Here is a 25,949-nt window from a genome sequence, read left to right as displayed (position 1 = left end):
GAAATTGTGAGTCAAATTCTATTCCAAGCTGTTAATTTACTCCTTTCCTGGGTGCCTTCCTAGATCAGGAACAGCACTCATTAAATAGAAAACCAGACTAACTTTGGAAAAATCACTCTATTCCTTGAGATACGTGAATACAGTGTGTACAAAGAACATTGAAGCAACTATCTTTCCCCCTTTGCATTTATTTATTGAAATAAGATATATGGTGCTACCTTGGCAATTCATTTTGTGTTACATTTCAGACAATATAGTATAAAAAGAAAAGAAGAGGCAAACTGAGTACAATTCTGTTCTCATTTCTGCTTAGACAAGCCTGTTGACTTAATGCTGGCGTCAGCAACACTGCATATGCAACCCCGAGAGCAGAATGTCATCTATCATGATATATTAAGGCACTGCTTAGATGCCTTTAAAAGGGGATTAGACAAATCCACGCAGAATGGACCTCTCAATGGCTATTAGTCATGATGGCTATAGGAGTACATCCAGATTCAGAGGCATCAGGGAACGCAATTTGATTGTGTACCAACCAGGGGTGAGCATCTGATTGGTTGCTTTGGGAAACAGCATGCTAGACTAGATAAACTTTTGGTCTGATCCAGACATTCCGGGCCGTATCCAATGCTGCCGTTCCACTAGCACAGCAGATTTCCAAGTCTGCAAAAGATCATCCCCCTCCTCTCGCCTGCAGCCCCTCCAGAAGAACCCTCCAGAGCAGTTTTGGGGACAGGCAGAGAGAGGAGTGGAAGGGGAAATCCCACATGATCGGAACTCCCCCCCCCCACCTCCACTGTTGGATACAACCTACTGTCTTTAAACCTTCCTCTGATTTAGGTTGCAATCGTATATTGACTTACTTGGAAATAAGCCTCATTGAACTCAGTGAGGCTACTCCTGAGCAGGCATGTGCCACGTTGCACTGTTAATTTATAGCACAGTGCACTTCACTTTATGTCTTCAAAAAAGGACATCTTTAGTCTGGAATAAATAGATTCAGATAGTGGAAGACAAGTTGCCGCTTAGTCAAATAGACATCAACATTTCTAGACAATAAAGTGGTTAAATGTTATTTAAATATATGAGAAAAGCAAACATGTGCTTAAGAAATACCAGATAAAACAGTTTCACACCGTACATTAGGCTTTGATCCAGAAAAAGTTGGTTGCGCTTAGGTCCTGTTGAGATTGATGAGGCTAGTCGCAAATAACAAGACCAATGGATTTCAAAGGTACTTAAGCACAATCAACTTTCTGTGGTACAGGGCCTAATTTTTCATTTTGGACATTTTTTTTTATGCTGGAAATCAAATAGAAGTCAATTCCCATTTGTGAAAATGACCAGAGTCAATACAAATTGTATATCTTTATACAATAAAAAGATAAAACTAAAGAGCTAAGTGCACTGCCACATTAATTTGAAATACATAGGTTATTTTTAAAATCTTCAGGTGTGCATTGTAGTTTTAGTCTTTCAATTTCACTGTTTATTACTTTTGCCAAATACATTTTACAACAGCAGACCCCCCCAAAAAAATCTCTTTTTAGGTTGAGATTGTAATCTGCTGCTTATTTTACTCACTCCACTGAAATCAAGTGTTTATGCCTCTTTTTAGCTCAGTTGTGCCCTCACTATTTCCCCCAACTAGCTCAAAAATATTTAGCCACCTAAAATGCACAGTCCTAGTTCATCCTACAATTTTGTTCACAATAAGCATAAAATACTGGAACGGTTTCTTTGCTTTTCTGGGTTAAAAGCCAAAGTGTGCCATATCTTAAGATGTGTGTGCTTTACGTTCTTGTTCTTGCATTTATAGTTTTAGAAGTAATTTCAAGAAAGGTAACCAAAGGTTTAAAAATACATAGATTTAAAATGCATCTTCATGGTTTGGAAACACTTGTGTAGAATTTCAAGCTTGACACTTCCTCACAGATTAAGAGCCAAAAATAAAAGAATGGAAATAAATGAAAAAAATGAACACTTCAGTCTACAGCAGGGGGTCAGTACAGACCCATTAGAAACTGACAATTTGTGAAGAGCAGAAAGCTGCCTTAAATTAACTGAAGACACCTAAACCTGCTTTTGTTTTAATTGTGTCTCTTTGACCACGAAGGGGAAAGATGATCTTCAGGGCTGACCCTATCATTAGGCAGAGTGAGGCAACAGCCACAGGTGGCTGATGCTGAGGAGCAGCAGGGCCTTCTATTGGAGGTCAGAGATGTGTGTGCCACACAGTCTTTCCTGCATCCCTTAAACTAGTTTGCTGCCCTAAGATGTTGGGGAGGATGCTATCCCATTGGCACCATTTGAGTAAGATTCAACTGCTAGTCTAGTCAACTTTTGCATGTAGAGTGGGAGATGGGCACCATCTTGTCCTTTGCCTCAGGCAGCAAAATGGCTTGGACTGGCTTTGGTGAGCTTCAGGTTTATGGAAGTGAGGTGAACGGGAAGAAGAAACCCTCTGCTTACTAGAACTAAATGTGAGCCTCTGAAAGGAACGGGAACTGTGATGAGGGGCAGAATGAGATGACAGATGACGACAAGGACTAAGCATTGCTTGTTGGAATATGTGATTACAACATGATGTTCTCATTTGCTGCTAGCACCTATAATCTACGAAGGCCTCTTTTCCTCTCACGTGATCTGGCTGCTATTGGTCCCTTGGCCGGTGGGCTGCGCTTTCACCACCCCCAACCTATTAGAAAACATTGGTGTTTGTCCCGCCCCCCGCCCTCACCACCACTACAACCCACAGAGTGCAAGAACTGCAAGCTTCAAAGTTTGGGATCTTGGCCTCCCCTATCCCCTTGTCCTGGGGTTAAGCCTCCCTACCCCCCAGAATAGTTCCCCTTTACACTTTGCTACCTTCGTCTTCTTATTCCTCCCGGGATCCAGTTACACGGTCAAGTCATCAGACCTGGCTCTGCTGCTGCTGGATTTACTAGCCCTGCTCAAGCGACGCGTGTCTATGAGCAGCGGTGGGTCGTGCATCTCCACCAAGGTACAGGCAGCTGACATCGAGGACCCTTCCTCTTCCCCCTCTCCATCCCACTTGCTGCCACTTCCCCCACTCAGGCTGGTACTCAGGCTGCTGCTGTTGGCGGCAGCCACAGGCGACAGAGAAGGAGGAGGCGGCGGGTGCTCTCTGGGCTCCCCTTGCTCCGGGTGAGGTTGTCGGAGGCTACTGGGGGTGGAGGAGGCAGCTGAGCTGGAGCCTGCGAGTTTCCTCTGCTGCTCGACGGCCAAATTGGCCCAGTTGTGCTCATCAGCCAGCGCTTGGCTACTGAAGTAGGAGTTGTTGACGGGCGAAGGTGAAGGGATAGATGACGTGGTTGTGACTGGGGTGGAGACTGCCGTGTGCCTGAGGGCTTTGTGCCTGTCCTCGCCGGCCAAAGGACCCCCTGGGTAGCCAGTCAGAGAGGTTGCAACAGAGGCCGGCTGGGGCCTGGAGGTAACGTCCGCGTAGTGTGGCAACCCAGCTTGCTGATAAACCAGCGGGGTGATGGTACGAGTTTCAGGCATGGTGATGGAGGTCGCGGTTGGTGGTGCTGCAGGTACCGGCAAGGCTGCGTGGGAGGCAGGTTTGGAGTCCTCCACTTCTGAGGCTGGCGTGACGGGGGTGAAGGTGGGTGCTGCATGGCTGCGTCTACTGGTCATGCCCTGCTTGAATTTTTTCCATCCCAAGTGGTACATCTCAAACATGTTGAGGAGCAGAGAGAGGCAGGCCACCGCCAGCATGAAGATGATGAAGATGGTCTTCTCCGTGGGCCGCGAAATGAAACAATCTACAATGTTCGGGCAGGGCCAGCGGCCGCAACGGTAGAGTGGCTTCAACTCAAAGCCGTAAAGGAAGTACTGGCCCAAGATAAAGGCTATTTCAAAGAGAGTTTTGAAGATAATGTTGAAAACGTAGGTGCGCAACAGGGCACCTGCCATGCGAATCCTGCCATGCTCATCGCGGACAGGTAGTTTCTCCTCTTTCTGCTTTGGCGGCTGCTTGTCGTTGCTGCCACTGCTGTTCTCACTGCTGCCAACTTCCGCTTTTGATCCTTGCAGGAGGCGGCTTGCTTCCCTGCCATTTCCGGTTTTCCTAATCTCTTCTTCCTTCTCTTTTTTCTTTTCCTCCATGCGCACAATGTGGAGCACGTGACCCAGGTAGATGAGGGTCGGGGTGGAGACAAAGATGATCTGCAGCACCCAGAAGCGGATGTGGGAGATGGGGAAGGCTTCGTCATAGCAGACGTTCTCACAACCAGGTTGCTGGGTGTTGCATGTAAAATCTGATTGTTCATCTCCCCAGACCTCCTCAGCAGCCGCCCCCAGCACCAAAATCCTGAAGATAAACAGTACCGTCAGCCAAACTTTGCCAATAACTGTGGAGTGCTCTTGCGCATTCTCTAATAGTCTCCCCAGAAAGTTCCAGTCACCCATTGTTTCAGCTCTCTAACCTACAATAAGAACATTATGGCAGCATTATTACCAAAAATATATAAAAAATCCCTGATAAACTGGTAAGCAATTCCCCCTCAAACCACGCTCAGGCATTTCTGTGCAAGGCAGTCTTTTCACAATAATGCATTATTATCATCAGGAAGAGTGGGAACATATAATCTAGGATATTAGGTTGAAAAACAATAAATTCATGATTTGTAGCTTTCAATTACAAAGGGACCGTAGCACAGAAAATAGGTAAATATATAATGAAGGGCAAATTATCACTCATAGTAGCTCAGGAGGTGGGTGGTAGTTGGAAATCACTACGGCTGAACCTTCACATATAAAAATAACTCTGTGAAAATGCTTTACAAAAAAAAAACACGTTTAAAAATATATATTGAATTTGCAATTAGCTCACCATCGCCATCTAGTGTCACATTTGTATAGTGCACTTAAAACGTTATATTTGCAGCTGTACAGCCGAGTCCTATGTACACAGTAACTAATATGGGCCTGGAGTGCACAGACAGACACATTTTATCAGAGTGATCTTAACAGGACAATTCTCAGTATCAAAGTATTTTAACTTGAGTGCATCTCCCCCCACACACTTGTAGTCAGTAGTACATTCCAGAAACATTTTTACCATGTGGTCAGCTGTATGTCTAGATGGAAGTCTTTTGGGAACTAAGGCTGGAGCTCTTCACAGAATTGCACCTTTGAACTTGCACATGAGCCCTTCAGGCCTCCCGATTAGGCCCTGGAACGCATGAGCTAATTGTTGGCTATACTCAGAATGGTGTTTTGCTAACAGTAGATTCTGTACTCAATTCAACAATTTGTTTCAAGAAGGGCCGGCAATAAAAGGTTGCTGTGTAGAGCAGTGGCTTTCAACCAGTGTGCCGTGGCACCCTGGGGTGCCTTGAATGGTGGTCAGGGGTGCTGTGGGCAACACTGCCCTCTGTCCCTCTTTCCTTCCCTCCCTCCTCAGATGCCCTCTTGTATCCCAAAGACTTGCACAGCTGTTTGTTGCAGCAGCCCTGGCTACAAGCTCCCCAGATGAATGGTTCCTCTGGGGCTGGCCAGGGGGTGCTGGTTGCCAGGAGCTGAGTCAGCCTCAGAGTAAGTAAGCAAGCAAGCAAGCAGGCAAGGGAGCCCAGCTAGCCAGTCCACCAGCTCTTGTTGCTGGGAATGGGCAGACAAGTCCCAGGGGCAGAGTGAGGAGGCACCTCTGTTTGGGGCAGGGGGGGCAGCTCTGAGACCAGGGGTGGCAGCAGCGGCTGCCCAGAGGACTCTCAAGGAGAGGGGAGAGGAGGCTGAGGGAACACTTCTCAAGGGAGGGTGTTCGAAAAGGGGTGAGGGGCTGCCAGCTCTGCAGGCAAGGGGAGACATAACTGGGCTCCTGAGCCCCACAGGGGTGCTGCAAAAAAAATGTAGTTGGTCAAGGGGGCCGCGGACTCAAAAAGATTGAAAACCTCTGGTATAGAGTTTTCAAGGTTCCAGCCAACCAGCTGTATGCCCCTTTCCAGAATACTCCATTCCACCACCCCTATATTTCTGTTTCCCACCCCAACAGTCAGCCAGCTTTCCATTGGCACTGAAAGTGTTGCATCCTTATTTAGCTGTTGGGGGGGGTGGTCCATTCCCTCACTGCATATTTCTTTTAAGTTGGGTAGTGGGTTGTTGTTGTTTTTTGTAGTTCTGCAAACTTTCGTGTTCCTCCAATCCTCTTGTGTAGTTTTGGCTGCACGAGCTAAATGAGCTCACTATCAGTATACAGGATTACTATTGCAGCAAAAATGGTGATCAGCACAATATGTCGGTAAATCTTTAGATGAAGCCCACTTCATTCCATCTGTGCATGAATTATATCACAGATGTCTCAGACATAAAGACTCTTCTTCTCTTGACATGGAAAACACTTCATTTGCTTTCAGTTCCAATTTCCAGCAGTAGACATTCCTGCTTCCCTATTGCCCCCCCCCAAAGTCAGTCCCGAGTGCTGGGGGACCCAGTGCTGGTCAGAGCTGATGGGAGCTGCCATTGTAGGTTGGCAAGAACCTGCAGCAGCAAAGGGACAATGGAGGACCCTCCTTCGCATAAGCTGCTCACACAACAGCATATAAATAATAGCACGAAACCTACACATAGATATGATGAGCCCACCCACATTTCTTTGTTATTCTATATGCTAGGAAACCGCTGACTAGTTTCAATTTTTTTTAATGTATATTTATTTATTTATCTATCACATTTGCACCTTATCCTTCCTTCACTGAGCACAGAGCAGGGTCCACAATGTTAGCCAATTTTATCTTTGCCACAGTCTTGTGAAGTAAGCTGAATTGAGAGATAGTTGAGGTGTGCAAATGAGTTCTCTGAGTGACCAAGGATTTGAGCCTTGTCTTCCTAGTCCAATACTCTGTCCGTGTGTGTGTGTGTGTGTGTGTGTGTGTGTATGTGCACTGTAAAAACACACACATGTGGAATCAGTACACGGGGATCGCCTGCTAACTGCTCGGATCTCCTGCTCTGACTGCAGCTAGCCGAAATGCTTTCCTTGTGGGAAGGTTGCAGTGCGCAAAACATCCAAGCCTAACTTCCAGATTTGTCAACCTGGTGCCCTCCAGTGTGATCCAAAACATTGGAGAATTGCTGGCACTCCTCTGCTTCTGTTTCAGCTGAACCATAATCACAAAACGGTCAGATTTAAACAGGGGAAAGCCTTTGTGGATATCACACCTGGAGGAGTTATGTCGTAGCTGACTCTTGACAGTAGTCAGAGCAGCTTGAATAGTCAGCTGATTAAATAGAAATACATTTATGTATTGCAGAATGCCATTGAGGGTTGAAGATCCTGAGAGGAATAGCTACAAAAAAGCTCATAACTTGATAAGCAAAAGCTACCACTTGTTGTTAATTTATCTATTTCATAACATTGATTGTAAAAAAAAAAATCCTCAAAGCATTTTAGATAAAATAATAATTGAAAAATATAAGACTTTAAAACATACAAAAAGTTAAAATGCTAAAACATATTAAAATGCACATCAGGATTTCTAAGCATCTGGATAAGCTTGCCTAAATGAGAATGTTTTTAAGAGGGATGTTTTAAATATTTTCTTTTTTTCATGACACTGGAAATAGGGGATTTTAAAATATTCCTCACTAAAGAGCGCATCAGAGGCAAAATAAAAAAAAATCAAACATAAACAAAGTTCCAGGCCCATCAGTTCTGCAGGCAATCCTGGTTTGAAAGGTGTATTTGTATTAATTTCAGCAGAACACTGCTTCAACTATTTATTATTGTTAAAAGAGAAATCATATCAATCTCATTCAAAATACATAAACGGGAAAGAAAAGCCATTCTTGAGTTTCTTTATCATAGCATTTGTCATAGAGAAGAGGAAGCTGGCTCAGAACAAACTGCGCTCCAGGAGTACTTTGTCTTTGCTTATTATAATCCCTAATATTTAACTGGGGAACTTAAAAAACCCCTGCAATTAAAGCTTCACTTTAGGAATCAATTAGACAATCAAAGCTTTATTAATTTTACATATATCAAATGACAGTACTTTCTTTGGAAGAAATCTACGACAATGTATATATTATTCTTTTAAATGTTTAAAGGCATTTAGTCAAATCAGGGTTTCTCTCCAAATACATTAAATTGTTGTTTTGAGCTGTGAAATGCGCTTGAAAGTATGCTTCATACTAATGTTTAACAGCACAATCCTAACCATGTCTACTTAGAAGTAAGTCCTATTGAATTCTGTGGGGCTTACTCCCAGGTAAACGGGGTTAGGATTGCAGCATTCATGCCAGTGGCACAGTCTGGATCAGTTCCATGACACTTGTTCAGTCATTATTCCCTCTCTATAACGTCCAGAAAGCAGGATCAGAACAAAAACAGGCGCAATCTGACCAAATGTTCTTCAGCATCCTCTCTCAGATCTCCTCTAGCAAATTTAACGGATTCCTCCTCGGAAGGAAGGAAGGAAGGAACAAAGTGGTTATTTTGATAGAGACTGGCTTCAATTCAAAACGAATTCTATATAGAGATGGGGGAAATATGTGAGACTGAAGATGCTTTTGGACTTCCTCGCCCCAGCCAGCATGGTGGCCAGGGGTAATGGGATTTGTAGTCCATCTATATCTGGAGGACCACAGGTTCTCCAGTTCTGGTGCAATGGAAATCTCAGAGCTTATAGGGGAAAGACCACCGGACACCAGCGGCTAATTAGACCTCCTCCGTGTGCATCTTCTTGTAACAGTATCAAGAGTCTCTATGAAGTTAGAGATGGTGGATGACCCACTCCTTTCTAGAATTCAGCCTGTTTGTTCTCATGAGCCCCTGGTGAGAACTGCCAACAACACCTTCAGGAGCTTAGCTTCGGGAGGAGAAAGACGCGTGTCTGTCCCGAGGTCCGAAATATTTAAATATATTTAGATTGTGGTTCAAACTCACAGGGGCAGCCTCCTTTGAAGTCCTGCCGAAGTGAAATTTAAACCAATCTAAACTGATTCGATTTTACTGACTCAGCCAAACCAAATCGTCTTAAATTATAGTATTTTAAAGTGGGCGGTGGATTCGGGTTGCTTAAGAGCCAAATTGTTAATAATCAAAACGTTATTAATTCATTTTGTTGTATTTAGCGTCAAGTGATTGAAAACATCGATTCCCTGGCTCCCTCCAACCAACGCCTTAAAAGTGTACAAACTCGTCCTATCTTAATCTGGAATTAGAAAATCGGATTTCACAAATATTCCGCACCAAGCAGTATTCATGACACCGGGGAAAGCGGGCGGGCAATTTAACTTATGCTGGGAAAGGAAACGCGCAAGTCACGCGCAGGCGGATCCACGCATGTTTACAGTACTTCAGAGTAAGTCCCACGGAGTCAAGGGGCTGGAGTGTGAGTTCGAGGAGACAATCCCAAACAGGCTCCTTTGCAAGAACGGCCACCGCTTCTGCGGAACTTGCTGCCAAGTAGATGCGTTTAGGATCGCACGCAATGATTTTGCACCTTGGCATCAGCATCAGCATCTCGCGGTGCTCTGATTGTTTCGTTAGAGGGAAGATGCGCTGCATCCAACGGAGCTCATGACACCAGCCTAATAACCTCGACTTTTGGATACTCTGAAATAAGCCCGACAGATTCTTTTACTGGGGCTTTTTCACTTAGTAAAATGTGCGGAGGATCGTCCCGCAAGGCACGCCAGGAATTAAGGACTTACCTCCCGAGGAACCGAGACCTCACGACTAGCTGAATTCCTGGCATTTCTCGGGTGCCCCTGAAAACGTGGTTCCTGTTCCCACAAACATTGACACGCGGTTCCAAGACGTTCTCACGTTTCCCTACATTACACTGAGCGCCGATCGGGTGCACATTTGGTTTGCAACTTCGGCTCATGTGAACAAAGCTTCTAAATTCTAATTGTTAATTATTATTTTTTAAATGTGCCGATTCTAATTGCAAATTCGTTTCCTAGCGATACTTCAAACGCCTCCCGGTGGTTAAAAGGTCTATTATAGACTTTCCCACTGCATTTTAGCAATAATTTTGGGGTGACACATAAAACTGGTTTGGGGTGGGGGGTGCGATCAGGCGGACGATCGGATTCTGGAGGAAAATTAACTCCTAGTCCTGTGTGATCTCGGAATATTCCCTGCTATTTTACACCCGTGTATAAAAGTGCAAAGCAACTCGATTTCCCCTGCCCGATCTGCTGAACTGTCCACGCAATCCTATATTTGTGTGCTCAGAAGCAAGACCTGCTGCGCTCAGTGGTACTTATCCCGAAGTAAATGGGTCCAGGATTGCAGCGAAGCCCGGGGACCAGCAAAAACTCTGAACCACGGTGCCACGATTTACCTCTACGGTGCCCTTTTCTTGCAAACTCGGAGCAACAGGACAAGCCTCGCTCCTCATCCTCCGGTCTACCTTTCACACGATCCGAAGAATCCACTACCGTGTTTGGGCTTCGAGTCTGCTCGGGTATCTCTGACCTTAGGAAGCCTCTTTCCGTGGCATCTTATCCTCTGCCAACTAGTCGCAAATAAGCGAAGCAAATTAATTAGCGGGGCTTAATCTGAGTTCATCCTGCAGAGGGTAGACTCCTGTTTCGTACATATTCATACGACTTATTTCCGGGTGGACAATTCTATTGACTTATTTCCGAATTCATGTTGAGCAGGACTGAGCCCTCGGCGCGAGTACTACGGGCAACACCTTAAAGTAACGGAAACGTTTTACCGTCTGCCCTTGCACTGATAAACAACACGCCATCCTGAAGAGCATTCAGCACGTCCACTAAATAAAAAGTGCACATTTTAAAGGAAACGGTAAGTCGCAGTTAAAAATCAGAATTCCATGCCAGACTTGAATTTAAAATTTATGGTGTACATTGTTTCCCCCCCCTTAAATTCAATAAATTAATTTACTACTACTAGTAGTGTCCAGGCACAGAACAATAGAAGGACAATACGCAGCTCCCTGCCTCGAGGAACTTACACTTCGAAATCTTACAAATTTCTACAGCGAGAAAAACAAGAAAGGGGGGGGGCAAAGAAGGGCAACGGGGTGAATCACTGATGACCCTGGAAAACTCTTCTCACATGTTGCGTTTGGTTCGGTATATACTTTTAAGCAAGGCAAAGCAGGAAAAAAACTCGATATTCCCGAGGTTGTCATTATCACACCAAGGGGAAGCAAATTACACAACTTTGGACCAAAGCATCACTACTGCTATGCAACCCGCCGCCTGCCAATATATGTGTGTGACAGATAAACACACACACACTGCCTTGTAACTATAGGAATTGTTTCTGAGACTGCGGTGTTACAAAAATGTCAGTGTTATCGGTGGGGTATTCATTTAGTCATGTACGATTTCTTAATCAAATAAGACACAGCAAAGCAAGCACCTGTCTTATCTAGTGGTTAAAGAAGCGAGGCTACACGACTGTCAGTGCAAAACACACACACACACACAAATCTAAAGCGCTTTAGCGCTTGCAAACAAAACAAAGAACAGCTTTAAGCAATCAAACAGGAAAAGGATAGAAATCAAATCTTCTTCCCTTACCCACCCACCCCCATGAGCTACGGGAGAAGGCTGAACCGCGCCTGCCTTGGAGGCGACCCGAGCGCATCTCCTATCCCCAAAGCAGGCGCAGCGCAGGAGCGTCCAGCAGCAGAGCTTGCGCTCCCAGAGCTGCCACACACACACCATGCTCGCAACGGAGCCCCTTATTATAAGCGGCTGAGTACAGATTTGCGCCTCCGAAAGCGGGACAGCACTCCCCCCCCCCACTTCCATTTGCAGCAGCAGAGGGAAGAAGTCCACGTTGCTAGTCCTCAAGGAGGTGGCCAGGCCAGGCTGCACTTCGGAGCGGCCTTCGCTGCAGCGCGGAGCAGGCCCCTTCCCTTCCCCACCCCGCCCCGGTCTCCCGCACCCGCGGGCGCCCTCCTTCTCCCCCTCTGCCCCGCGGCGCTTACCCCAAACTCTTGAGCGCAGCCGGCGGGCCAAGCTCACCAAAGTCCTTCTCGGCACATGGGAGTCAAAGGGCAGCCTGGCTCGAGGGAAGAGAGGAAGAAGAGCCAGAAGGGGAGGGAAGAAGGGGGAAAGGCAGAAGCCTTGTTATTCTCTCTCTTCCCCCCTCCCCCTAAAAAATATTTAATAATAAGAATATCGACGACAATAATAATAATAATAATAAGGATAAAATAACAAAAATAACGCTTAAAAAAAGGGTGGGAAATCTGTCCGGTGTGGAAGTTTAATGGCGCTTGGTAACGTGGGGCTCCCAGAGAGAGGGAGAGAGACCAGGGTCTCCCCCTCAGCCATCGCCGCTGTCACGTCGGATGAGCAAGGCCTGGCTGAACCCGCCAAGTTAGCGCCGGGGGGAGAGGCTGGGCCCCGACCAAGCCACGCCTCTCCGCCGGCCCAAGCGCGGCCCTGGTGGGCGCGGGGCGGGCGAGGCGTCGCCCGGCAGGACTAGGCCTCGGTGGCTCCCGCCAAAGAGGAGCAGGCCCGCGGTTTCAGGGCTGCGTCTGGAGCAGGAGGCAAGGGAGGGATAGGTTTCGTGTCTGTGAGGGGAAGGGATTCCGCGGTTTTTTCTGTAGGTTTATTTCATTTTATAGCATTTATTTATTGAGCTAGTTATAGCTTTTCTGTGGGGTGTTTATGGAAGGGTGTGGGACCTCTGGTGTGGGGCACCTGCAGAGGTAGTTTGCCCACCTTTTGGTTCGCCCTCTGCCACTTGGCTGTCACCTGTGGCTCCTAGAAGCTGTCAGCATGTGACACTCTGGAAAGCGGCTTTGGCTGGGTGGCTAAACCAGGTCTCAAAACCCTCGGGGAGTTAGGGACTTCCCTGCGTGTGGCTCTGGTGGATTGAGCGGATGAGACCAATGGTGGGTCAAGGTGGTTTCTGGACATGTTGTAGAGGGAAGTGAGGAGCAGATGGGGCTCGTCCACCTGGGAATCCAAGGAGAAGGAAAACTCTGACCCTAAACCTCCGCTGCTTCTTTGGGAGAAGAAAAATCTAAGCAGCAAACCCTACGCAAATCCAGAGTGGAGTCCCTAAGGTGGTTGGATGGCACCTTGTATGCCTCCTTCTGGCAATTCCAGCAGCCAAGCTGGTGCCAAGCCTATTGTTCTGCTTTCCTTCGGACCACATCGGTGAGAATGAGACTTCACCCTTGGAGACACACTCCATTGTCTCTCGAGACAGATGGATGTTGACAATACATTTCTATACCGCCTAATATCCAAGGATCACAGGGCGGTTTACGATCTAAAAGCACAAAAATATATAACATAGTAACAAACAATAATAATACTAACCCCCCAGTTTAAAAGGCCAAAGACCAGGCTCCCCCAAACTCAGTCCTCTAGATGTTTTGGGACTACAACTCCCACCATACCTAGCTAACAGGACCAGTGGTCAGAGATGATGGGAATTGTAGTCCCAAAACATCTGGAGAGCCGAGTTTGGGGATGCATGCCGTAGACTGTTTAATTAGCCAGAGGCCTGGGAGAAGAGGGATGTTTTTCACCAGCACTGAAAGATATGCAGCAAAGGCACCAGGCAAGCCTCCATGGGGAGAGCATGCGGCAAGCGGGGAGCCACCACAGAAAAGACCTGGTAAAGGAGTCCACCCTAAGCAGTTCATTCCCAGGTAGGGATTAAATAACAAGTGAGGTCAATGATATGAGAATCAAGGCACCTCTTTATTTCTTCAGGAACTGGAGATCTTCCTGCCCCAACACAGCATAAAGTTTTTATATATGTTTTTATATATGTTTCAAACAGAGATCTTTAAGCTAAGCTAACTGATTACAATATGCTGCAACATGAGTCTGCATTTTATACCCATGTCTACTTATAAACACTACAGACTTGTCTAGTTTAGTTATCTGGCTTTTTTGTTACTTTTCCTTTCATTACACTTTGCTTCTTGCTATATCTCTTAGCGACCCCTTGCTTTTATCCAACCTCTCCCATTCATCTTGTGAATGTCAAGTCATATAAACAGTGGCAGGTGTTCTACACTCCCTGACTTCTTTTGCTTCCATAGAATTGTTAGTTGTATGGGACCCCGAGGGTCATCTAGTCCAACCCCCTGCAATGCAATGTTTAAATTTGGAGCGCAGTTTAAAAACTATTCCTCCACAGCCCCATTCCCATGTTGCTACCCTCCGGACCTCTTGTAGAAGATGCACACAAAGAAGGACCTCAGTGGATGATCTCATAGTCCAGGTAGATTCTTATGGGGAGAGACTGTCCTTGAGGTATTGTGATGCTGAGCCGTTTGGTATTATAAGTCAAAAACAGCACTTTGAATTGGGCCTGGAAACTAATTTTCAGCCAGTGCAGTCACTGTGTAAGTGGTGGGATTGAGAAAGCTAGAAGGGAAGTGTCTTAATCACTTATCTGAGTGCTCATTTGGTTTGGTCAGCCTTATCGAGAGTTCAATGTAGTGGCAACAGCTTTGCTGTGACCCACCTGTGGGTCCTGACCCACTGGTTGAAGACCTATGATCTAGATGCTGCTAGATTGGGAGGCACAAATGACCCTGGATACATTATACAAGGACATGTGCTCCCCTGACTGCTCCTGCTTCTGGGGAGTTTCTCTTGAGATAAGGTAAGAAGGCAGGAGCCAGATTCTTAACCCCTGCCTTGTCTCTGGTGGGGGTTTTTTGGTCACAAGGGCCTTTTGTATGTTGCTGGACCGTCCTCAACACATCACCTTCCACAGCACGCACTTCGATGAAATATCTCACTTCCGTCTTGTGGAATGAAGACCCAGAGGAGGGTTTAACCACAGTGGTGGTTTCTTTATGTAGGTGGGGAAAACCGTTAGTCAACATGAGGATGTCTGGACAGGGTTGGGAAGGTGAGAATTGAATCAGAACCTTGCCAGAAGTACTGAAGAGGGGAGTATGAGTCCCACCTCAATCCCAACTTTTTCCAGAGTGTATTGGGAGCCTAGCCATGGATGGCATCTGATGTCCTGCCTTGGGTGTGTTCTAGTAAGCCCCCTGTGTTCAGTGAGTCTTCATCCCTAGCGTGTTTGACACTGAAGCCTATGGCTTTTGGAATTAATATAGATTGCGAATGGTGCTGATAAAACAGCAGGTGGCAGTATGACAATTCAAAACACTTAGGCCGTGTTCTAAAAGTTGCAAAACTGTCAGAATCAAGCCAATAGCTGGAAGAGAAACATAGCCAGATGTTTAAAGAAGTGTGATGTTATAATTTTGAAGTGGGAAAAGACTTGATAAAACTACATGTGTTAATCTGTGGCCAAATAAATAAGTGAATAAGTAAATTGTGGTTATGATTGATTTGGGTTGTCAGACTACGCCACCTACAAATTGCAAACAATTTCTTTTACAAATGCAGACAAAGTTCAACTGTTGACAGATAGGTAGCCGTGTTGGTCTGCCATAGTCAAAACAAAAAAAAATTTTTTCCTTCCAGTAGCACCTTAAAGACCAACTAAGTTAGTTCTTGGTATGAGCTTTCGTGTGCATGCACACTTCTTCAAATACACACGTGTATCTGAAGAAGTGTGCATGCACACGAAAGCTCATACCAAGAACTAACTTAGCTGGTCTTTAAGGTGCTACTGGAAGGAAAAAAAATTTTTTTGTTTCAACTGTTGAGAAAGACATAGAGAAGAAGAATAACTTTTCCATATTATTAATTTTAGTGCAATAATTGTACAGTTTTAACTCAATTGATTCTCTCTCCCCTCTTTTAAAATAATAGGAGGGAGGGAGGGATATCACATTACCCATGCCTCACATAGTTTGGGGTGATACTTCATCAGTTTTACCCTAACATGGACAACTATTACAATTGTCAATACTGTCTTTTGGCTAGAAATAGTTGACAATGGTGCTAATTGATATTTGTGTAGCATGTTGAAGGCATTTCACATGCATGAAGACCATGCGAAAGGATCATTTAAAAAAAATTGTTCAAGGCACACTATGTAGTCTTTGTGGATAAGTAAGCAGAGCATAGGCATAGCAAGTTTGGGTGGTTTCTGCAAGTTTACATAAGATGTTTGTACAGAATGAAATCTGATATTTGAAACAAGAGGTGGCAAGTCAGCTCAGTGCAACTCACTAAGGGCTGTGAGAATCTTGAGATTCAGTTTCCTTTTTTTTTTTAAAGCAACTTTCTATTCCTTGTGATTGTGGCAGCAAAGTGTAATGATTGCATGTTTGAAAGGTTCAAACAAAAAGTTCTGTTTCAAATGTCACAGATTTTAAGTGTCAATATATTCTTATCATGAATAAATGTTGTAGCTGTTGTTGCATGCCACCCCAATCTCCGAGTGGTGCGAGATTCCAGGGGTTCACCCAGGGATTGCGCTTCCTTTAGGAAATGAAACAGTGGAGACTGTGGTGTCTTTATGATATATGGTTTATTTGCACATATATACAACCTGACTCTATGATTGAGAGGTTCACAGCATCAGCACCCCAAAAGAGTCTTGTTTCTCCTATAGCCACAGCAATGCGTTAAAACAACCACCGTACTTAGACCCTCTCTCTTTAGCAACCTACAACCTTTTTTCCTATAGGTCACACCACAGCCAACCCTAAAGACTCTGCTTCAAACTCTCACATTGTCTTCTAACTCATAGCTGGCCCCCACCCCTTTTTCTTAATGGCTCATCTCCTGGGCGATTACTTCAAGAGGAAGCCAGCCTCTATCCAGGGGTTCAGGAGGCTTGATTAATTTCTAAAACTTACTGGGTCCAGGACTTTATGGGAGTCTTGCGCTTAGTTCTTGGCATCTCCAGTTTAAAATTACTTAGGGGGCAGGGAAGGGAAAGCCTAAGCACCTGGAGAACTTCTCCCCGACAGAGTAGATGATACAAGACTAAATGGAGCACTGGTCTGACTCCGTATAAAGGTCACAAGCCAAGTTCCAAGGTGTGTTCTGGTCACTCTTCTGATTGTACGTCAGATTATGTGGGTATTTTGAGTGGGTGTTTTTGAGGGTGTTGTTTAAGGCGGCATTTCAGCAGAATTTAGCTTACAGCAACTGGGGCAGCTCAAATATTTGGTTGCATGCCCTTGCCAGTTCCATTGATCCATATTTCCCCAGTACTTAACACCTGGCATGCTATACATGCTGATTAAGAAAGTCCCTGGGAAGGTCACATAACTTAACAGTTTATGTGATACTGAGGCACAGTGAGGCAGGGTTAGGGGGTAAACATGCCCTATGATACCTTTTCTGTGCTTTAAATACTTTAAAAATGAAGGCAACGCCCACTGATCCACCCACCCCAGCAATTTTTCCCAGCCCCTCAAGACCTTGCTGGGGTGTACAAAGCCCAAAACTCTTAAGGTAATGTCAACTGCCCACTCCCCAGTCGTCATTTAATGAGCAAAAGGCAGCATTGACCATGCACCAGCTGAGCAGAGGGCCTGTGTGTGTGCATGTGAGAATATGCATGAGAGAGTATGGGGTGACATTTGTCTCTTGGAATAATGAGAGTGTTTAAGCAATTCATTTGAACTATTTACAAAACCAGTGACCTATTTATAAATTTGAAATCTCCATATTTGCAGACGCTTTGCACTCTTACAAGTGGCACTATATTTTTCACTCACTTTTGGTATAAACATAGTGTACCCACAAACCTTTCAAGTAACAAAACTGAAGGCATGACAAATGTGATTTATTTATGAGTAAAGGATAATTAGAAAAAAAGTGTCATTCATACAAATAATATATTTTGTAATACTGACCATTGAATAGCAGAATGTTCTTTTGGCAGTCATTCATTCAATTACGCAGTCAACAAGCAGAAGCATGAAACACACCAAAGTTCCTGTTTGTCATAGTTGGATTAAGGATGTTCTCAGGGAGACAGAATTACTTGTTCTAGCTAATCCTGATATATCTTTGTGCTTTCCTGAAACTGCTCATAATAGCAGTACAATATTTTTTTCCAAAACGGTGTCACTATCTATCTATCTATCTATCTATCTATCTATCTATTCAGAACTTTTTAAAGGATAGAATTGGCTTTCTTCCTACATCAAGTGAAAGGCACATTTTAAATAGTAACAAAGTAGTGGCAGAACTCAATTATAGTTTCTCCACAATTTATTCACATAGGCAGCTCTTATGTGGTATGCCCAGTTCTATTGCCACCAGATTAATAAAAACCAAGAATATTATAGCACATTAAAGACTAACAGACTTTATCATACCACAGGTTTTCACAGACTGGAGTCCATTTCATCAAAGGCATGGAACTGTGTGCATCTGAAGCACACTCTAGTCCACCAAAACTTATACCGAGCGCGGTGATCAAAACTGTTATAGAGCAAGTTGATGGCATTTACATCTCAACAAAGGGAAATGAATATTAAATATATAATTTTTAGAGCTTCACATGCCATTAAACCCTGGTAAGAATTATGTAAGGCAGTCAGGGTTTGCACAGCATGTTCAAGAGTGGCTGTTTGCAGACGTAACATGGCTAAACTGTGGTTTAGTGTGCTGTGTAAGAGCAAATGAGAAAAACTCTCCTGTATCAGACTAAAGGCTTATGTAGCCCTGCATCCTATTTCTAGACACCTATGTGAAGCACACAAGTTGGGCCTGAGCGTCATAGCCTTGTCCCACTGTTCCCCCACAAATGGTATTCAGAGGAGACAGGCTGCCTCTGATTATGGAAGTGAGTGAGCCTTGAGTTTGCTCTCCTCCTCTGGAAGGAAATTGGAAGCATTCAGTATTGTTTTCAACTAACCATGGTCTCTTGTTAAATTTAGAGTTGGACAAACTGTGGTTGGTTTTAACTATGGTTTGTCTAAACATGCTAACTTCAAACCATGATTTATCTGAATAAACCAGGTTTGTAAATCATAGCTAAAACTAACTGCAGTAAGTTGAGGGGGTAAAGTAATTAGGGAAATAATTGTTACTTATCCTGAGAATAAAACACCTGATAAAGAATCATGATCTTTGAGGCTGTGCGCTCTTCTCACCCAAAGGAGCAAAAAAAGAGCTGTTTAATAATCAAAATACTAGCTTTCTAACTAGATGTATTTGGGTATTATCAGCCTGTACTGATAAAAGAATCCCTGCACTGTGGGTTAAATAAGATGGACTCCCACTATTTAGAAGGTGTGTAATTTACTATAGTTTAATTAAAAACAGATGAGCTTTTAAGCAATGCAAAATAGGTACATGACATACAAACATCTAATGATTGGGCAGTGGTTTCTTGGGCTGAGACTTCTTCATGCAAGACTTTAGTATCAAATAAGACAACTCAAGAACATTTAGGAGCATGCAAATGCCTGACACAGCCAGCATGAAAATAGTAAATACAGTTTTCTCAGTGGGACGAGAAATAAAGCAATCTACTGTATTTGGGCAAGGAAAATCAGTGCATTTCACTACACGAGGCATACGGTACCCATCGTACATGTGATAAAATATGTACATGAAAGTCGCTTCGAAGATAATTCGGAAGAAGAGGCTGCTGGTGTATGTCCACCATAAGGGTCCTTCGATGTGGAACTTTTGGGTTTTCAGACTTTCAAGGTCAATTTTCTCCCCGTGTCGGTATTTCCGCTTCTTCTCGTGCCTTCTGTAGGCAACATGCATTGCCACCAGAAGGGCAGGGGTAGACACAAAGATAAGCTGGAGAGCCCAAAGTCTAATATGAGAAACTGGGAAATAATCATCATAGCAGGTATTTTTGCACCCAGGTTGTAGAGTGTTACAAGTGAAATCTGACTGTTCGTCTCCCCAGACATTTTCGGCAGCCACCACAAGGATCATGACACGGAAAATGAAGAGGACAGTGAGCCATATCTTCCCAATGCTGGTTGAGTGTTTGTTTACACCTCCTAAAATGGATTGGAGGGTTCCCCACATGGTGGCTTGTGTGTTCTTTAGCCTATTAAGAAAAAGGAAAAGAAAAAAAAAGAAAAAGCCAAATGATTAATTATTCTATTCCTTCACAAATGAGGAGGTCCTCTGCTGCTAGCACAGACAAGTTGTAAGCAGACGGGCAGCGCAGTTCTGAGATGTTTTGGTTTCTTTCTCTCCCACCCATTCTGGAAAAGGAATGTTAAAACTTGATATACATCTATCCATTCAAAGGAGCACAGTGACATTAAAACACTGACATAATTAAAGGGGTGGTTAAACCAGAGTTCCTTATGCAGAGACTTCTTTTGGCATGGGAGTATGTTGATGGTACGCAGTGAATTTATACAACTAGGATTCACATATAAATGGAGCCCGTATCTTAGCTCCAGCATATTCTTCTGTTCTGCCCTTACAGAAATAGCCTTTAAAGGAGGTGCTGTTAAAGGCTGGTTAGGTTATAATTAAACTAAAAACACAGGCATTTTCTTCACTTTTCCAAATGCCATCCTATGGCAACTTTAGTTTACAAGATGACTTAAGATGTATGTACAGAGAGCCCGCTACTTGTGTGCATTTAACTTGTGTGCATGCAGGGGAAGAGAGGGGAAGGGAGTGGGAAAACCTGTGGTCACTGCAACTCATTAAACTAAACTATGGTTTGACATTATATCTGAACTGGGTCAGTGTGAGAGGTGCAGCTATTCGGCCATGGAAGTTATTGTTATCATTAAAAAAAAACAACTATTTGTGGAGATGCTCCATTGTGGGAAACTTACACAAAGGTAATGGAGAAATACGTGTTCCAAGATACTACATATTAATGGCATGAAAGAATCTTGCTGTAACTGCAATCACTGTATCATCACTTATCAACCATTACCATTCTCTGCTATTAGCGCAGATCTACACCACAGATGCAAACAGATTTAGTAATCATCCTCTGTCCTCAGAAAACCCAAGAAACTTAAGCTGTGATGGGGAGTAGGGGGTGTCAAGATATGTAACAGTACCGTCAACAAACCTTGATTGCCAAGATTCCATGATGGAAGAACCCCAAGCAGCATCAGGAGAGGAGTAGCCAGAACAACGGGAAAACAGGTTAAACTTCTGCCACCACTCCCTGCTTTGCTTGGTTTTGCTTCCCCCTGAAGGAAGGTGAGAGATGCCAGACCATCCTGGAAGACCCTGGACCCACTCACCATTGATTTGCAGGAAGAGACCTGCCTTCTGGGTGGGGTGAGCACCTTGAATTAGGCCCAGAAATGAACTGGTAACTAGTGGGGGAGTTGTTGACTCCATGTGAATTGTCATTTGAGCTAGGGAAGAGGGATGAGTTTTTGTTTATCTGCTAGTTAGTGGGTGGGAGTATTGCCTTGTTTTTTTGTTTCAGTATAGCAAATGGTTTTTTATTACTATGTAGGGGGCTGGTTTGTGGTTTTTGTTTCCCCATATGTTGAATGAAATATCAACATATTATATGATTCCCCCTTTTTTATCGTATGATATATTTGCACGTCTTTTTCTTTAATATTAGTTGCTTGGAGACCTTTGGGTGACAGGCAATCAATCAGTTAAAATATTTATTAATCTGGGGTTTTTTATATTAAAAAAACACAACCTGATATAATTTTATAGTTAGATATGCCTGTCAAACAACACCTTTGGGTTCATTTCTGGTGACCCTCAATTCTAATTTTTGTTGATATTGTTAATTAAGGTCAAACTCATTTTTAATCTTCATTTTCATTGGAGATGCCTGCATGCTGGTTTTGGCAGTTCACAAATAGAAATCAGTCCAAATGTGTGTGTCCAATTATGCAGCTTTCCTATTCTAAGAGTGTGTTGGCATAGTACTATACAAACAAATAATGTGGTTTAGTAAAGCCTTAACAAGCAAGGCCAAGCTGACTTACAAGAAGACAAAACTCCAACATGTTATAACATAACCCTTGACATGGTAGCTTTCATTACACCCACTAACCCTAAGAAAAAAGTTGATAGATTTTGCTGATGTAATGAGGAGTTGCAGAATCAAGATGAAAAGATGGATAAAATTACCGGTATTTCTTTTCCTACTAATCACCCTCCTCCCTGTAGGATTTGATTTGAAAGCTGCACGGATTTATTTCTTTAAAATAAATCATTTATATGTTTTCCAATAACCAAGGTCTCGGGTTTTCCTATAACCAAGTTCAATAAGAAACCACACCAAACTCTGTGGCCACAAATCAAATACACTTCTGCTAACCATTAAACAAGATGAAGACTTTCACCCCATTAATTCAATTCAAACAAAGCATTCAACCAAAAGAAAAAAGGATAAATATCAAGTGTTTTGCTCTTCTATTATATAGATCAGTGGTTCCTAATTAGTGGTCCGTGGACCCGGGGGAATCTGCGCCCCATTCACCTAGCAAAAACTACCATAGAGGTATCAACATTTTCAAAGGAAGGGGGTCCCTGTCTTGCCTTTGGAAAAACAGGGAGTCCACAGGACTTAGCTAATTGGAAACCACTGATATTTTTTGCCAGTATTGCAAAATGTGAACTGACACAACAAATTCCATCTACTGTATAGTATAAGCCTAATGTGTAACTGATGTAGACTCTTAAGACTGCATTCAACTGAGACAAGACTAAGTAGGGTAGACCCATTGAAAATAATGAACCTATGTTAACCATGCCCATTAATTTGAATGGCTCTGCTTTGAGTAGGGCTAACATTGGATAGAACTCTTACCTATGAAGATTAAGGTTGCATTCCTGTATAAATTCACATGAGATTAAACATAATTGAGCTCAATTGCTTTTTAGTGAAATGCATAGGATTGCATTGTAAAACAGCAGTCCTGCACATACTGGAAAATACTCATTTGACAGACACGGTCCTATGTATGTCTACTCAGAAGATACCTTTGAGTAAATCATTTTCTCAATTCATCTACTATTCTAGAAACCTTAAGGTGAAAGGTTAGGTATATTAATATTAATACTACTAATGAATATTGCACCTTAAAGGTGAAAAATTAATCGGGCAACTGCAGCATCACTCATGCAGAATTCTGCATCTACATGGATCACTGTGAGTGAAGGGGCAAATGGTTATCCAGGACTCCACATCAAATCCATTTTTTCCTCCACTGTACGGAGAGGTCCTATTGCAGATATTAAATATGTCATTCTTTCTGCATAAACTGTTAGATATCATTTTGAAATTACATCCCTGTATAAAATACGAATGGTTAGTATATGAAAATCACGGAACATTTATCCATCTGCATCTCTCACCCTTTCTGTCTTCAGTGGTATTATTTCCACTGGAATAATATGGCGGGGGAAGATAATAGAAGAAAAACACATGTAAACATGAGGATAGAATGGCATATGAAATATTAATTAAAATTTCAGCTATGAGGCTTTTTTAAACTGGAGAGATGTTTTATGTGTTTTGATTTCAGGGATCACTTTCTTGCCCCAGGAGGAAGAAAAAATGGGCGTTCCTAGTTCCGTGAGAATTTTACAGGCATTTTCATGACTTAATATTAAGGGAAGTTGTTGAAGCATGTTAACGCTTTAGTCACCCAAGAAAGAAATCACAGATTGTATTGAAGAGAGCTATTGAGAAGTAATATATCCCAAACATTCACTGAATAGTGAATGAAAGCAGTTCTTAGTTACTTCAATGTGAAATGATTTCAGTGGGCCATCTCTGAATATGACAAACGTTTGGTTATCACACTTCATATTTAAGGTGCCACAGGATGACTTGAAAAACTAGTCCTCCTCCTTTTTTGTACTAAGGTCTCTTAGAAGATGAAAATAAGCATTTTACAGGACAAATCCTACTGTTTCCTCACATGTTACGATTGTACCAGAAGACCGAAACTATTATTTTAAAATCAACATTACAAAAATCCCTGAGTTACATGGCTTGACCATGTTGCTAACTTTGTATGATAATGTTTCACCATAATGGTGGGGCTGGACTTCACAGCTGGTTAGTAAAAGACAACATGTGGCTATTAACTCCCAGCTGTAAGTTGTAGACTTTGGCCTTAATATGATGATGGGTCTTTCAAGAGAAAGACCTCTTTTTCCTGGCAGAACCGAAGCACTGGGAACCCAGCGAAGAGTCTGGACTACAGCCAACATCCTGGCAAAAGAAAGATCGTAACATCTTGTGCATCTCACAAAACCGAATGGGGGAAAAAAACATGTGTGGAGGGACTTGTTTCCTCAATTTTGTCTGTATTTCTGCTTTATCTCTCACACACAAACAAACGCGCGGAGCGGTCAGACTCCGCATGGTATTCAGCCGCTCCTTTCACTTGAACCCCTCACAGAAATCCTGCAGAGCTGAAAGGGACCTCCAGGGTCATCTAGTCCAACCCCCCGTAATGCAGCAACCCTGCCCACAGCGAGACCGACCCCTTTCATACGTCCTATAAGCCTAGCAAGCCGAATACACCAAAGTCCGGACTCTGCTGCCCTGCGAAACCTCCTGATTTCTCTTGATCTTTTAAAACGCGCGCACAGCGTTTTAACCCCATTCCCTCTCCACCCCATGGAAGTGCCAGGCGCGGACATTTCCATTCACATCGGCTGGAGACTTCATCTCAACCTAAATCTTCCCTTCCCGCAAGGGGGGAGAAAGCATCGCCCCTGAAACAGCAGCAGCCCCATCACCTCGCTCAGCTCCGCGCGCGGGAGAAGAAACCGGTCCAGCTGCGTCCCCCCGCGGGGCTCCGTTGCGCTTCCCGGCGAGGTCCAGAGAGCGCCACTTGCTCGTAGGCTGCTTAGTTTCGCCGCCGCCTCGGCAGCTTTGAGGGAGGCTCCTTCCTGTTCCCGGGCAGATGCTCTTTAGCGACGCCTTCGGCAGGCGCGGCTGCAAGGAACGAGGCGGGAAGAGCCCGTGCGGACAAGGCGGGGGGAGGCGCCACCGTCGAAGAAATGGTTGCGACGCGGCCCCTTCCCGCCCTCCGACGACGCCTCCGCAGCGCTTTCACTTCTTCCCCTTCGCTTCTTGCCAGGGCTCCTGCGTTGGCAACAGCAGCACGGCAGGTAGAAATTCAACATGTGGTGGGCACTGCCATTCAAATAGTGTTTTGTGCGCACCGTGTCATGTGATTGATGATGATGATGATGATGATAATAATAATAATAATAAATTTTATTTATACCCCGCCCTCCCCAGCCAAGACCAGGCTCAGGGCGGCTAACAACCAATAATAAAAACAAGTTGATTAAAATACAATTTAAAAAACAAGATTAAAATACAACATTAAAACATTAGGATGCAGCCTCTTCACAGGAGGAGAAAGGGAAAAAGAAAGAGGGGGAGGGAATCAAACTGATTCTAAGCCAAAGGCCAAGTGGAACAGCTCTGTCTTACAGGCCCTGCGGAAAGAAATCAGATCCTGCAGGGCCCTGGTCTCATGAGGCAGAGCGTTCCACCAGGCCGGAGCCAGTGTTGAGAAGGCCCTGGATCTGGTTGAGGCTAATCTAACTTCCTTAGGGCCCGGGACCTCTAGGGTGTTGTTATTTATGGACCATAAGGTCCTCCATGGGGCATACCAGGAGATATGTGGGGCGGGGCTTACCTGACACCCCCCCTCAATATTTTATTCACCCTGGGGGTGTAATAATGGGGAAAGCATCTACTGATGAAAGCATCTACTGCCTGCCTGTCACTGTGCTGTTACAACCACTGGGGTCAGAGGCGGATTGAAGGGAGCACAACCGGCTTGGGTGCCAAGAATGCCAACTTGAATAAAATATGGGGGGGCAGGTAAGCCCCGCCACACACAGTCGATCACAATACGCAGTGCACACACATCATTAGAATGCCAATGCGCATCAACTGTCCTCCAATATTTTATTGTGGGGGGGAGAGAAGGGACCTCAGCTCCTAGGAGTCGGGCTGGCCGTGGAGCCTTGGCAGGTGCTGCCAGGGTGAGAATGCCACAGCTATGCTTTAGAATGGAGCATGAGAGGTGTTGTTGTTGTTTAGTCGTTTAGTCATGTCCGACTCTTCGTGACCCCATGGACCAGAGCACGCCAGGCACTCCTGTCTTCCACTG

General features: G+C 44.2%; 3 protein-coding genes and 2 long non-coding RNA genes across 10 annotated transcripts in view; 3 read left to right on the top strand and 2 right to left on the bottom strand.

The window, feature by feature from the left end:
• Nucleotides 1–186: 186 nt before the first annotated feature.
• On the bottom strand, nucleotides 187–12,344 carry GJA3 (gap junction protein alpha 3). Of its 2 annotated transcripts, none has more exons than XM_083609193.1 (2): nucleotides 11,943–12,344; nucleotides 187–4,451 (listed from the first exon to the last, which is right to left on the bottom strand). In XM_083609193.1, the coding sequence occupies exon 2, from the start codon at nucleotides 4,432–4,434 to the stop codon at nucleotides 2,899–2,901; it is 1,536 nt and encodes a 511-aa protein (XP_083465319.1). In that variant the 5' UTR covers nucleotides 4,435–4,451; nucleotides 11,943–12,344; the 3' UTR covers nucleotides 187–2,898. The 2 variants fall into 2 exon arrangements, with proteins under 2 accessions (XP_083465319.1, XP_083465320.1); XM_083609194.1 differs by lacking the exon at nucleotides 11,943–12,344 and adding an exon at nucleotides 5,087–5,219.
• Nucleotides 12,345–13,753: 1,409 nt separating this feature from the next.
• Nucleotides 13,754–15,883, top strand: LOC310760640. Its single transcript, XR_014547091.1, has 3 exons — nucleotides 13,754–14,261; nucleotides 14,480–15,385; nucleotides 15,634–15,883. It is a non-coding gene; the product is annotated as an uncharacterized lncRNA (long non-coding RNA).
• Nucleotides 15,884–16,317: 434 nt separating this feature from the next.
• LOC310760625 lies at nucleotides 16,318–18,173 on the top strand. Its single transcript, XR_014547076.1, has 2 exons — nucleotides 16,318–16,863; nucleotides 16,936–18,173. It is a non-coding gene; the product is annotated as an uncharacterized lncRNA (long non-coding RNA).
• LOC310760559 (gap junction beta-2 protein-like) lies at nucleotides 17,638–24,697 on the bottom strand. 2 transcript variants are annotated; one of them, XR_014547004.1, is made up of 3 exons: nucleotides 24,556–24,697; nucleotides 18,613–19,894; nucleotides 17,638–18,556 (listed from the first exon to the last, which is right to left on the bottom strand). XR_014547004.1 is itself a non-coding variant. In XM_083609316.1 (2 exons), the coding sequence occupies exon 2, from the start codon at nucleotides 19,870–19,872 to the stop codon at nucleotides 19,192–19,194; it is 681 nt and encodes a 226-aa protein (XP_083465442.1). In that variant the 5' UTR covers nucleotides 19,873–19,894; nucleotides 24,556–24,697; the 3' UTR covers nucleotides 17,638–19,191. The 2 variants fall into 2 exon arrangements, 1 of the variants encoding a protein (XP_083465442.1); XM_083609316.1 differs by having other exon boundaries at nucleotides 17,638–19,894.
• Nucleotides 24,698–24,722: 25 nt separating this feature from the next.
• LOC310760567 (uncharacterized protein) overlaps nucleotides 24,723–25,949 on the top strand; it is a gene marked incomplete at its 5' end in the record, with an annotated part of 100,525 nt that continues 99,298 nt past the window's right edge. For all 4 annotated transcript variants that reach the window (XR_014547007.1, XM_083609330.1, XM_083609329.1 and 1 more), the window contains one exon: nucleotides 24,723–24,930. Coding sequence is in view for 3 of the 4 variants with exons in the window: in XM_083609330.1 (XP_083465456.1) it covers nucleotides 24,723–24,930 (208 nt within the window). The remainder of the gene's footprint in view (nucleotides 24,931–25,949) is intronic.

The sequence above is a fragment of the Podarcis filfolensis genome, assembly GCF_964270895.1.
Source record: "Podarcis filfolensis genome assembly, chromosome: 4".
In the NCBI taxonomy this organism is placed as follows: domain Eukaryota; kingdom Metazoa; phylum Chordata; class Lepidosauria; order Squamata; family Lacertidae; genus Podarcis; species Podarcis filfolensis.
The sequence above is the reverse complement of the archived record's forward strand: the minus strand, read 5'-3'. Positions and strand labels throughout refer to the sequence as shown.

Excerpts from the sequence above, each read along its gene's own strand:
- LOC310760559 (XM_083609316.1), bottom strand. The coding sequence starts at position 19,872 with ATGTGGGGAACCCTCCAATCCATTTTAGGAGGTGTAAACAAACACTCA.
- GJA3 (XM_083609193.1), bottom strand. The coding sequence starts at position 4,434 with ATGGGTGACTGGAACTTTCTGGGGAGACTATTAGAGAATGCGCAAGAG.